General features: G+C 45.7%; 1 protein-coding gene across 1 annotated transcript; it reads right to left on the bottom strand.

Annotated features, from left to right (window-relative positions):
- Window positions 1-9,498: 9,498 nt before the first annotated feature.
- Window positions 9,499-11,794, bottom strand: b3galt1a (UDP-Gal:betaGlcNAc beta 1,3-galactosyltransferase, polypeptide 1a). Its single transcript, XM_076302653.1, has 2 exons — window positions 11,456-11,794; window positions 9,499-10,197 (listed from the first exon to the last, which is right to left on the bottom strand). Exons 1-2 carry the CDS (start codon window positions 11,792-11,794, stop codon window positions 9,499-9,501), a joined length of 1,038 nt encoding a protein of 345 aa, XP_076158768.1.
- Between the last annotated feature and the right edge of the window lie 306 nt (window positions 11,795-12,100).

The raw sequence follows: 12,100 nt of genomic DNA, 5'->3' as shown, positions 1-12,100 counted from the left end.
CAATAGTCAACGATATACTGACAAACATGCTGGATATCAAAAGTACCGTGCAAACCAAAGAGAAAAGTTAGTTGGTTGACAAAGTAAGCATGAATATGCTAACATTCGTTCCCTCAGTTGTAGGAATGTTAAACTTCATTCAAAATGCAAATGCTTGATAACTAACGAACTTACTTTGTTCATCAACGCACAACTTCACAAACTGTATTCTGTCGTAGACTACTGATATCGCAGTACAGTCATGAAAAGCCATATGCAAACTTATCACTTAAATAAACAACGCGCATTGTCACATTTGTCCATTGGAAATGATGTAGGCGCTACTCTAAATAAAAACTAGATGTACCGCAGAGCGGTACAAAATATGACCGCCGCCCAGTCCAGCACATTTTTTCCACAAAAAGAAATCACTCTGAAAGGCCTATATGATTCTAACTGTCTCACTAAATTGCATTATCCACACTCAATTCTCACTGGTATCTGCTAGACAACAAGTACCAAAACATGATTAGTTCATAGATTTCACATGTAAAATTCATTTTATACAACCCCACCTCCATCTTGCCTGTTCATAATTCTGAGAAATTCTTTATTGTTTGTGTTATGTTTATGTTATGTGTGTGGGTGTGTGTGTGTGTGTGAGTGTGTGTGTGTGTGTGTGTGTGTGTGTGTGTGTGTGCGTGCCTGCGTATGTGCCTGTGCATGGAAGCGTACATATGTCTACTGTGTGAGTATGTGTCATGATTACTGTGAATGTGTGTGTGTGTGTGTATCTGTTTGTGCACATGTGTGCACATGAACTGGGCTAACATGACCCCTGGAGGCAAATATACGGAAAAAATGGTCATCCTAGGCCCTACAGTTCTCAAGATATTCACAGAGAACTGTGTCTGGCCTACCCTCCTTTCGGGGGGTCCAGTCCAGCGGGGGGGCTACAGATCAAAACGAAAAATGACAGTTCCATGCTATCCATGTGGGGGTACATGCCCACCAAGTTTTGTGTACCCCGGTCTTTCAGTGTCCCGGGAATCCTTGTTGGTGTACGTCACTAAATGTACACATAAATTGTTTTATTGTAAGGCCCCCCATGAACGAAAGTACACAAAACTTGGCATGCATTCGGAGGGTGTCATAATGATCCTACACTTTCAATTTCGTGCAGTTTTGACCATGTCAGCCAGAGATATTGTGATGAAAACACCTAATTTTTTGCTTTTTAATTTTTAACTAGGTGGCGCTATACATGAAATAAGTGGTAATGGGATGGGTTGACATGGCCCCTTGAGATCAACATACAAAAAAAAGGTGGACCTCCTAGGCCCTACGGTTCTCGAGATATTCACAGAAAACTGTCTCCGGCCACCTACAGGCCAGTTGGTGTATAGTAACATAAATGAATTTATTGTGTGGCCCCTCATGAACGGAATTCCACGAAACTTGGCGTGCATTCAGAGGGTGTCATAATGATCCTACACTTCCAATTTCGTGCAGTTTTGACTATGTTAGGTCACAGATACCTGCGATTACAACACCTCATTTTTACTTTTTTGTGTTTAACTAGGTGGCGCTATACATGAAATGAGTGGTTATGGAATGGGTTGACATGGCCCCTTGAGATCAACATACAAAAAAAAAATGGTCCTCCTAAACCTTACGGTTCTCGAGATATTCACAGAAAACTGTGTCTGCCCTACCCTCCTTTCGGGGGGTGCAGTCCAGCGGGGGGGCTACAGATCAAAACGAAAAACGATGGTTCCATGCTATCCATATGGGGTTACATGCCCACCAAGTTTCGTCTACCCCGGTCTTTCAGTGTCCCGGGAATCATTGACAGAAATTTGGACATGCGAAAAAGAAAAAAAAAAAAAAAAAAAAAAAATCTGACTAAACCTATATGACCGCCGCTTCGCTGCGCGGCGGTCATAATAAGACACGGAATAACAATTGAAACAATACATTTATCCCGACAATGACAAATCCTGAACTAAGTAAGATAAAAGTCCTGGACCTTTTGCACACACACACACACACACACACACACACACACACACACACACACACATACACATAGTTCCAGAGACAGCTGTGTGTGTGTCTAGAATGCCATTTTTGAAAGGTCAACACAACAAATCTTCAGGAGCCAATATTTTAACCTTACTCGACATTCAATTGGATTCACTCTCACAATGCAATTAAAGCTGGTCCCGACAAAGTCCAATTTCATTTAATAATAATAAAAAAAGCTGTGCTAAACCTGCAAGTTTCCCTTGTTTGTTCTGCGAAGGCACAACTTAATTGCTGTAATCTCCAAGGGAGCCTATCTGTGGGCGTGCTGCTCCAACTGAAGTGATTTGGGGCTTCTGAAGAGGAAGTCCACCGAGATCTCAAGTGCTTGAATGAGTAAACAAAGCCCATCTTTAACAACGTTTTGTCTCTGGGAAGTCTGTCTGTGTGTGTGTGTGTGTGTGTGTGTGTGTGTGGGTGGGTGTGTGTGTGTGTGTGTGTGTGTGTGGGTGTGTGTGTGTGTGTTTTGTAAAGTAAAAGACGAAATCAAATCACCTTTTGTTCCTCCATCTCAAGGGACCTCACTTGCTTCCTGTTGGCGTATGGAGTGAATGCTGAAGCCCTTCAAAGCCTTGTTGTGTGAAAGCCTGCCAGCGAACCCTGGAAATTAGGGTTCAGTCGAAGCAAGTGTCAATTACAGTGTCATTCTGAAAGCAGGCGCATGACACACCCGCCAAACACCCCCACAGACACACTCCTACACACACATACACATACACATACACACACTCCTACACCCACCCACACACTCACACACACATACATACATACACTCCTACACACACACACACACACACACACACACATACTGCCATATCACCTGTCAAGAGGATGAACCTGCCTGTGACAGTGATCTTCTATTAACTGAAGACAGCTGGGGAGAGAGAAACTACAAACGTGGGAAACTTGAACACACACAAGACACACATCCACCATCACAGCAGCACCATTACTGTCAAAGCACCCTACCCATCCCACCCCACAGCACCATACTCCACACCTCATCGTAACACACCAAAGCCTTTAGAGGACAGAGAGAAGACACTCAGGAAACTGACAGACTAAACCACCTCACTCTCACCGCAGAGGCCACTTGAGACGCAGACACACACACACACACACACACACACACACACACACACACACACACACACATGCACACACACACACCACAACACAAAGCATGAGATGAAAGTGGAACAAGTGTGAAACCAGCACACTAACAAACCTGAGACACACACCCACACCCACACCCACACCCACACACACACACACACACACACACAAGGCACAAAAAAACCATACAGTCCGATACAGGCTTCCTCTGAGTTAATTCGGCTCAGGAACCTGCACTAACGAGGTCACCTCACCATAACACTCCGGGCAGCGCAGAGAATGCTGCCAGTTTTACGTAAGAGACAAACACAGGCGCACACACACACGCACACACACACACGCACACACACACACTGACCCTGGAGTATGACGACAATATGCCCGCTTTCTCATCACGCCTGTTTTTAAAAAGTAGTTGAAAATGTAATTTTTAATTAGTGTTTTTTTCATCCCTGCCATGTGGTTATGTACGGCAGGCAGCTTACGAAACACTTGTGTGCTGCTTGTGTAAGACGCTTTGAGCCCTCCGATCTTCTACAACAATGCGATCCGAAGCAGAGGAGCCTTGAACTGTCAGCACAAATGGCTGTCAGTGATTATGCGAGGGCGCGTTAGACTACACAGAGCCGATGCCATCAGGTCTTCTAAATAAGAAGGTGAGGATTCTTATCTGGGGAATTGCAATGCATAATGATCATGCATTATTCAAATCCGCACATTGCACCTGGATGGGGATTTGTGTGTGTGAGTGTGAGTGCCACTGTGTGTCTCTCTGTGTGACTGTGTGTGTGTGTGTGTGTGTGTGTATGTGTGTGTGTATGTGTGTGTGTGTGTGTGTGTGTGTGTGTGTGTGTGTGTGTGTGTGTTTGTTTGTTTGTGCACAGCAGTTGTTGGAAAGATAAGGCAAGTATTGCAGCAGACCATTTGTGATAACATTCTCCGTAATAAATGAGTACACACATGCGGAAACACACACACACACACTGCTAACACACACTCATTCAAGCGTGCATGCTGTGTAGGAACACCAGACACCCTCCTACAGCAGTGATAAAGACCCCAACTCAGTGATAAAGACAGAGGGGTTGCTGAAACAGTGCAATTAACCAAATCCCACTAGAGGATGTACAGTACACAGGTCTGTGACCTTCCTAAAGACATAAACATACACTTACACACACACATTCACCTCTGTCACACGCACACCATTTGTTTATCCAGCACCGGCTGGGCAAATAACGACCTCCACAGACAAGGTAGAGTATGTTGCATGATTTTATGAAAGTATGATGTATTGCGACATCAGAAGCAAGTCAAATTTGTAGTTTCTTATGTCTCATTCCATCGAACTACAGATCCGCTACCGATTACATAGTGCGGTTATAGCCGATAGAGGGCCGCGAAGCGAATGCAGAAATGGTGTTCACCCTGTTACGAGTTGATGAACCACTGAAACAATTTTGGAAACATTATTTTAAGGTACAAAAAACTCTTTGGTGTTGCTTTAATGTGTGAGGTCAGGAGCGTAACTCTTAATGTGTGAGGTCATCCATTTCCATAGTGATCAGGAGCGTAACTCTTAATGTGTGAGGTCATCCATTTCCATAGTGATCAGGAGCATACTGTAACTCTTAATGTGTGAGGTCACCCATTCTATAGTGGTCAGGAGCATACTCTTAATGTGTGAGGTCACCCATTTCCATTGTGGTCACGAGCGTAACTCTTAATGTGTGAGGTCACCCATGTCCATTGTGGTCACGAGCGTAACTCTTAATGTGTGAGGTCACCCATTTCCATAGTGGTTGGGAGTGTAACTCTTAATGTGTGAGGACCAATTGACGCTTCTGCAAAGCTCAGTCTACATACAGAGAAAAAAGAACTCAAAGGACACTCAAAGAGTGCAAACATCTGCCAAGTATAAATGGCTTGCACTTACAATGAATAATGGAAGTAAAAAAAATAATTCATGAATGTTTGTTTATGTGTGTGGTGTTTCTCCCATCTGACATAATGTGACACTGAAAATAAAGTACTGCATAAAAAAGTTTATAAATGTGAAATTTTGCTTTTGTATAAAATGCTTTGTGCCTTTTCAAGTGTGTGTGCCTTTTCATGTGTGTGTGTGAGAGAGAGAGAGAGAGCGAAAGAGAGAGAGTGTCCATTCCATTTTTCATCTGTCATTTATCCTGCATTCCTCTCCCAGCCTCCTCTCTCCCTCCTTCTGTATATATTCTCTGTGCCGTATTCTTTGCTGTTGATTTGAGTGTTTAAAGGTGCGATTTGTAGGATTGTTAACGAACGTTCTGTAGGCCAAAATCAAAACACTGGTGAACGTTCTCAAGACTACCAGACGCGAGCCTCTTCTGGGTTGCCAGATGTAATGAAGACTTAGCTAACGTTAGTTGACCTGCAGCTGCTTTAACGTTTCTCCAACCATGACCCAGCTACACATTACGGAAACAGTGAAAACAAAAAATACCTCTCTAACCAACGTAACATATTTAGCTGAAGTTAGCGATGCAGATGAAGTTTAGCATAGGCTACCTGTTGTGGAGAAATATGGCCAGCTCTGCGTCAGACTTGATATTCTTCGTTTGACGAAGACGTCACCATCTCAGGAAGCTCCTCCGATGTCCACTTAATTTGTTTCTTGTTTTAATTTTGGAAATTTGCCTGCTTCTTGTAGGCGTTCATGACTACAACTGACAGCTGTTGACAGTTGGCCTTTGCTAATTTGGCAACCCAAATAGGAGGACGCACTAGCCCATTATTAATACGCTATTCTAGAATTAATCGTTCAAAACATAAACGAAAATTCCAAGAGATTCCGCCCCATAACTGATTTTCTTTCATGGGTTTTACGGGGTTTCACAGGTTAGAGTAATGTTGTCAAATAAGCCATTACTTCAATTCATCGTGTTTCCTCACTCTCTGACAACATTTGGTGATAATTTTTGGAATGGTTACAGTTTATTTTCCATTATTTCCTACATACTGGACCTTTAACTGTCTCCAGAATCAGCGCCTGCCAACATCCCAAACACCGTGTCGCGATGTGTATTTGTGTGTGTGCATTCTGTGTGTAATTTGTGTGTGCATTCTTCGTGTGTGTGTGTGTGTGTGTGTGTGCATTCTGTGTGTGTGTGTATGTGTGTGTTTGTGTATGTGTGTGTGTAGTGTGTATGTGTGTGTGTAGTGTGTGTACATTCTGTGTGTGTGTGTGTGTATGTATGTGTGTGTTTTTGTGTGTGTGTGTGTGTGTGTGTTTGTGTGTGTGTCTTTGTTGTGTTGCTGTGAGAGAGACAGCACTCTCTTGCTGTATGCTTCCTGCAGGTGACACCAGCTGCTGCCACTCCTGTCTGACAAATGCAGGAAATCCTTCCGAGCCGCCAAGAGCAGTCTGGATCTGGAAGCACACCAGGCACAAGCCCACAGCCATGCAGCTGATGCTGGGGATGGATCTCATGGGCCAGAGCAGCACCAGAACTGGCCCAGACGTGTGCCAGAGCCCGGTACCATATGGAAAGAAACCATCAAAAGTCTGATGGATCTGGAGATAATCCCCACAGTAAAGCTGCCTGAAGCCCTGTCATATGGAGGAGCTAATTACCCAGCCAGAGTTGGTTTATAATCCTATCTACCCAACCCCCCCCCCACCCCCTCCCTCACCAAAGCCCACACATGTCATGGGCACAGATGAAAATCACACCATAAAAGTAAGAAAAATTAAGGTTTTATTTTATTTGATCACATTTTTCAACTTAAAAAAAAAAACAGAAACAGAAAGAAACATAACGGAAAGTCCCGGTACAATAATTACTGTTGGTTTTATACACAATGTATGACCTTTTCTTAAGTTATTATATTTTCGAGTAAGGTGCAATGTACTGAATTGCAGCAGAGCACTTTTACAATGGCAAGTGTGTGTTCTTTACGTGTGTGTTTTCAGTGTAAGAAGCAATACACTGACCATTCCACCAGGTCACTTTAGCTGGGCTTTCATAGTAAAATACCACAAAGGTTATAATGCTACAACATCATAAGAGAAAGAGCACACATCTGTGATGGACAGTTGAGTTCAGCTTCACTGGGGTGGACCTGACGTTCAAGTAATGTGAAAGAAAAAGCCTCTGTTCTTACTGCAGTGGTTCACACACACACACACACACACACACACACACACGCACACACCACGCATACACACATGCATGCACACATACACAGAGACACACACACGCACACACACACACACATAAACACCTGCTCATATGTATGTATACACACGAGCACAAATGCATTATGTGATCACATACCTTCACACACAGCACACACACAAACACAAACACACAAACACACACACACACACACACACTGACACACAAATATCCACCCATGCACATACAGTACACAAACACATTCTTTGTCTCATCATCATTTGGGTAAATGTCTCTGTTTGTACTTCCGATCCTCATAACTCAAACATCCCATTATCATTAAACAGGACACATCATACACGTGTAAGGTCAATGGAATCATAATCAGTTCACAGGTACACATACACACACACACACACACACACACACACACACACACACACACACACAGCAGCACATCTCCCCTTCTCCCTCTGATCGTAATCTAATGTCTTCAGCACTGCAGTTTGCTGTGGTCATCATTATCCCGTAAAGCAGACCGTGAAAACAGTGGGGATGGATCCCTCTCCACACTCCGCTCTCTCTTTCTGCATATTATATAAGGAAATAGAAATGAATAAATAAGAATCAAAATAAAATGAATTAAAATAAAATGAAAACACGAGACCATTAACGAGTGGCGTCTGCGATGATCCCCCGGGGAAGGCTCTCTCCCAGAATTCCCTCTTGCTGTCTGGGTGTGCGTAATTGGCGCTGTTGTTTGTTTGGGGGTCAGTGTGCCTGTCTTAATTGGAGTTGCGGGTCTCGCCGTAGCTGCCGAGCTAAATTCCATCTGGAGGAGCACAGCGTGTGTCTGGTCTGTGTGTGTGTGTGTGCCTAAGTGTGCGTGTGTATGAGTGCGTGTGTATTTTCTATGTGTCTGTCTGTGTGTGCGTGCATGTGTATGTATCTATGCATGTGTGTGTGTGTGTGTATGTTTATGTCTATGCAAGTGTGTGTGTGTTTATATCTATGCAAGTGTGTGTGTGTTTGTGTCTATGCATGTGTGTGTGTGTGTGTGTGTGTGTGTGTGTGTGTGTGTGTGTTTATACTGCAGCCCAGGAGACTAGTGGAGATGAACAAACAGTGTTTACGCTCATCTCCCCTCCCTTGCGCTCCTCTGCCAGACGCGTCCTTCTGATTGCAGATCTGATTCTCACATCCCCTACTCCCGCTCAGCGGCGAGCAAACACACGCAAATTAATTAGCAGACCACAAAGGGCTAAGAGACGAGTGCTTGAATGAGGCGGGCCAGATGGCACTTTGCTGGGCAGGGTAGTGTCCAGACAAGCGGTCCAACTTGACCCCGGTGTGTGTGTGGATCTGCCTGCTTATCGCACACAAAGCTTGATGGATGAATTTGGCTGAATTCTGTGTACTCTTTTCTCTCTCTCTCTCTCTCTCTCTCTGTGCCTCTCATTTTTATGATTCTCTTTGTTTGTCCCTCTCATGTCAATTATTCAAATAAGCCTCAGCATGATGACTTAATACCCAGACGGGTCTCAACAGTGGCGGTCCGGATCCTGCCCAAATCTCCACAGTCTGCTGTACCATGGGACTATATGCATGACTAAAGCCTCTCAGAAAATGAAGAGAATGATCATCTTATCTGTCTGTCTTTCTCTATCTCTCTCTCTCTCTCTCTGTCTTTTTCTCTCTAGAGTGTGCTGTTTTTCTAAGCGTGTCTGAAAAGCTGTGAAGCTATTTGTTTCTACTGTGCACCGTTCCATCCCCAGAGCCCCATAGGGATTCATTCATGCTCAAAGACAGTAGACAGAAAAACAAAACTCTCTCACCTCTGTAAATAAAAAAAAAAAAAACAACAACAATCATTCAGATGCAGCGTATAACTCACTGTCTTCGCTCATCACCATGGAGTCTTAGGAGTCAATCTGACTGCTAGCGTTAGCATTGGGACTTAGGGCCAGGCTAAGGCTCAGCACTCAGTCTTGCACTTAGCACACAGCGCTAGCAAGTCTTAGTCCACTTACACCTGGGCCAAGGTGCTGTTTTAACCTGGGCTTTAGTTCTGACCTAGACCAGGTCCTTACGTATATATATCTCCCCCCACAGGGAGTCCAGTAATGACCAGCCCTCGTCCTGTTGAGTTGAGTCCAGCGCTAGGCTAGCACTTCAAGTGCTTCTTGCTGGTCATGTCATTGTAGATGCGGTGCATCTCCTCGGGCGAGATCTGGTGCACGGTGACGACGCGTCGGTAGCGGCACAAGCTGTACGCCATCTTCCAGTGGTTGAAGCCGCTGTTCTGGAACGGGTGGATGCCCAGCTTGCGCAGGCACACGCCCACGTAGACGTCCTCCAGGTGGAGGAGGCGCGTGTGCAGCGACGTCTTGTAGATGAGCTCGGCCACGTCGGCCGAGAACACGTAGCCCGTGCCCGAGCAGAACGGCGGGTACTTGCTCTCGGGGTAGAGGTCGCGCGGCATGTACCACTTGCTGCGCATGTCGCGGATGGGCGAGCCGTTGATGACGTAGCCGGTGAAGTAGCGCCGCCGCGGCTTGGTGGCGGGCTTGAGCAGGTTGTACACGAGGTTGTCCATGTTGACGAAGATGTCGCTGTCCGTCTTCATGATGTAGCGCGCCAGCGGGCAGTAGGTGGACACCCAGCGCATGCCCATGAGGGTCTTGAGCGTCAGGTTGTGGTAAGAGTCCACAAAGTCCTCCACCACGATGTCGTGGAACACCTGGCTCTCCTGTGCCACCATCTGGTTGAGCACGGGGTCCGGGTGCGTGCCCAGCAGGAAGAGGGTGACCACACGCACCTCGCCGCCGAACGTGCTCTCGTCGCCCCACGTCTCACGGATCGCCTGCGGTAGAGAAAAACACTCGGATTTCAGTCTATTAACGTTTTTCATGTGACGTATTCTAGGTTCTATAGCTTTGTTTACATCCACCTGGTAGGCAAGGGACAAGTTGAACCCATTGAACATCGTTGTCTGCAGCTGCCTCTCAGTAGGCCTATATCTCTGTATTTCAGCAATGTCAACATTTCAGGCATCAATAAAGGTGATGATGAAACATTATCCCATTGTCTCATGCATATAATCCATTGGGAAAATATGTGTGAATAAAAGCCCTTGGGGGGTGTTTATACATTAAAAGGGTTCCATACATATTATATGTGTGTGTTTGTTTTTTATGATTGCTTCAAACATATATGTCTTTGTACTCAGCTGACTAATGGGAAACCGCTGTACTTAAGATAAATGCTATGTTCATCCCTTTGTTCAGGTTGTATTACAAAAGGGTTCCATACAAACAACCCTTGTGAAAGGGATTCTACGCTAAAGTAGTCTTCTTTGGGAGCAGCCAGGTCTGAGAATCTTTCATTTCAAACTTATACCCTTGATGAATTACTGTAGATAGCAACAAACAGAGCAGCTAAAACAAGGGCTCTCTGCAGGGGAGGTACATTTCCACTAACAGGAGGGAGTAGGAAGGGAAGAGGAAATGTCAGAGTAATTTAGATAAACAGACAAAAATCAGCAAAACTCATCACCACCCTCCTCCATCCCCCACCTTTCACCTTTCAGAAAGTCTGAGTTCCTTGCGAAGAACTCCAACGCCTCCGTAAAAGGAACTCCAAAAAAGATATCTTTTTAGTTTTTCTACTCCAACAAGACAGAGAACATTTCATTGCAGGGGTGTCACAGTCCCAATAATACCTGGTATTCAAATGAAGGGAGGCAAAATGTCAGAGTAATTTAGACAAACAGACAAAAATCAGCGAAACTCCACAGCGAACACTCCCACCACCACCACCACCATCACCCTCACCTGACGTGTGTAAGCTCTGTGCGTATAAAATGTGCTATACAAAACAAACTGAGGGAATGTGGCTCCCCTGCAATAAAAGGTTCATCCCTGGGCAGCCAGTTCAAGGAAAATCTTTGCAAATATACACAAAGAATGTTTTTGTACAAACCAATACCTGAAGATTTCACACATACATTACAAAACTAACATCAACATAGACGTACAGCATAATAGAACACATGAACATTTTTTGGACTTTTTGGAGTACCTTTTACACCCCCTCACCCCAACAAAAATCGTCATCCTCACCTGTCGTGCGTCAAACTCCTTATGCGTGGTACTGATGAGGATGACGAGGAAGGGGGGCGTGCTGTTCCCTGCGGCCGCCTCGGCTGGCGGCGTCTGGCACTTGTCGGGCTCGTTAATGAGGAACGGGAAGGCGTGCGGGTTGAGTGGCCGCGTGTGCACGTTGCCGTAGGTCAGGTTCTTGCCGGCGCCGGACAGGCCGCGCGCGGACGAGCGCCGCACGGGGATGGCGGCCATCTGACCGCTGTACGAGGAGGACGGCCGCGAGCCGCTCAAGTACCACAGGGCGCTCGCCCAGCACAGCACCGTCAGCAGGTACAGGCACGACACCTTGGAGGGCATCGCTCCGCTCGCCTGGTCAGGGGTCAAGGGGTGATAGGCCGCAAGGGGTCAACGTTAATGGGGTTCAGTTGCCAGGTACAGGCACGACACCGTGGAGGGCATCGCTCCGTTACACTCTGCTCACCTGGTCAGGGGTTGAGGGTGAAAGGTTACGGGGTCGGCATTAACAGGATGCGGGCGGAATGCCGCGGCTGCGTAGGACGGACAGGCTAATGCGCGTCTCATCCACCATGGGCGTGTCGTTCATGGTCGCAGTGGTGTGTGTGTGTGTGTGTGTGTGTGTGTGTGTTTGTGTGTGTGTGTGTG

This window comes from Alosa pseudoharengus, unplaced genomic scaffold (genome assembly GCF_046254945.1).
Source record: "Alosa pseudoharengus isolate Yale_2024_CS ecotype anadromous, Long Island Sound unplaced genomic scaffold, YU_APseudo_1.1 YU_APseudo_1.1_scf_24, whole genome shotgun sequence".
Lineage (NCBI taxonomy): Eukaryota > Metazoa > Chordata > Actinopteri > Clupeiformes > Clupeidae > Alosa > Alosa pseudoharengus.
Note: the sequence above shows the minus strand (reverse complement) of the source record. Positions and strands in the feature narration are given on the sequence as shown.

Bases quoted from the DNA above. Each gene is read 5' to 3' on its own strand.
- b3galt1a (XM_076302653.1), bottom strand. From the start codon at position 11,794: ATGCCCTCCAAGGTGTCGTGCCTGTACCTGCTGACGGTGCTGTGCTGG. The intron at 10,198-11,455 runs GTGAGGATGACG...TCTCTACCGCAG, and splicing joins AGGAGTTTGACGCACGACAG to GCGATCCGTGAGACGTGGGG.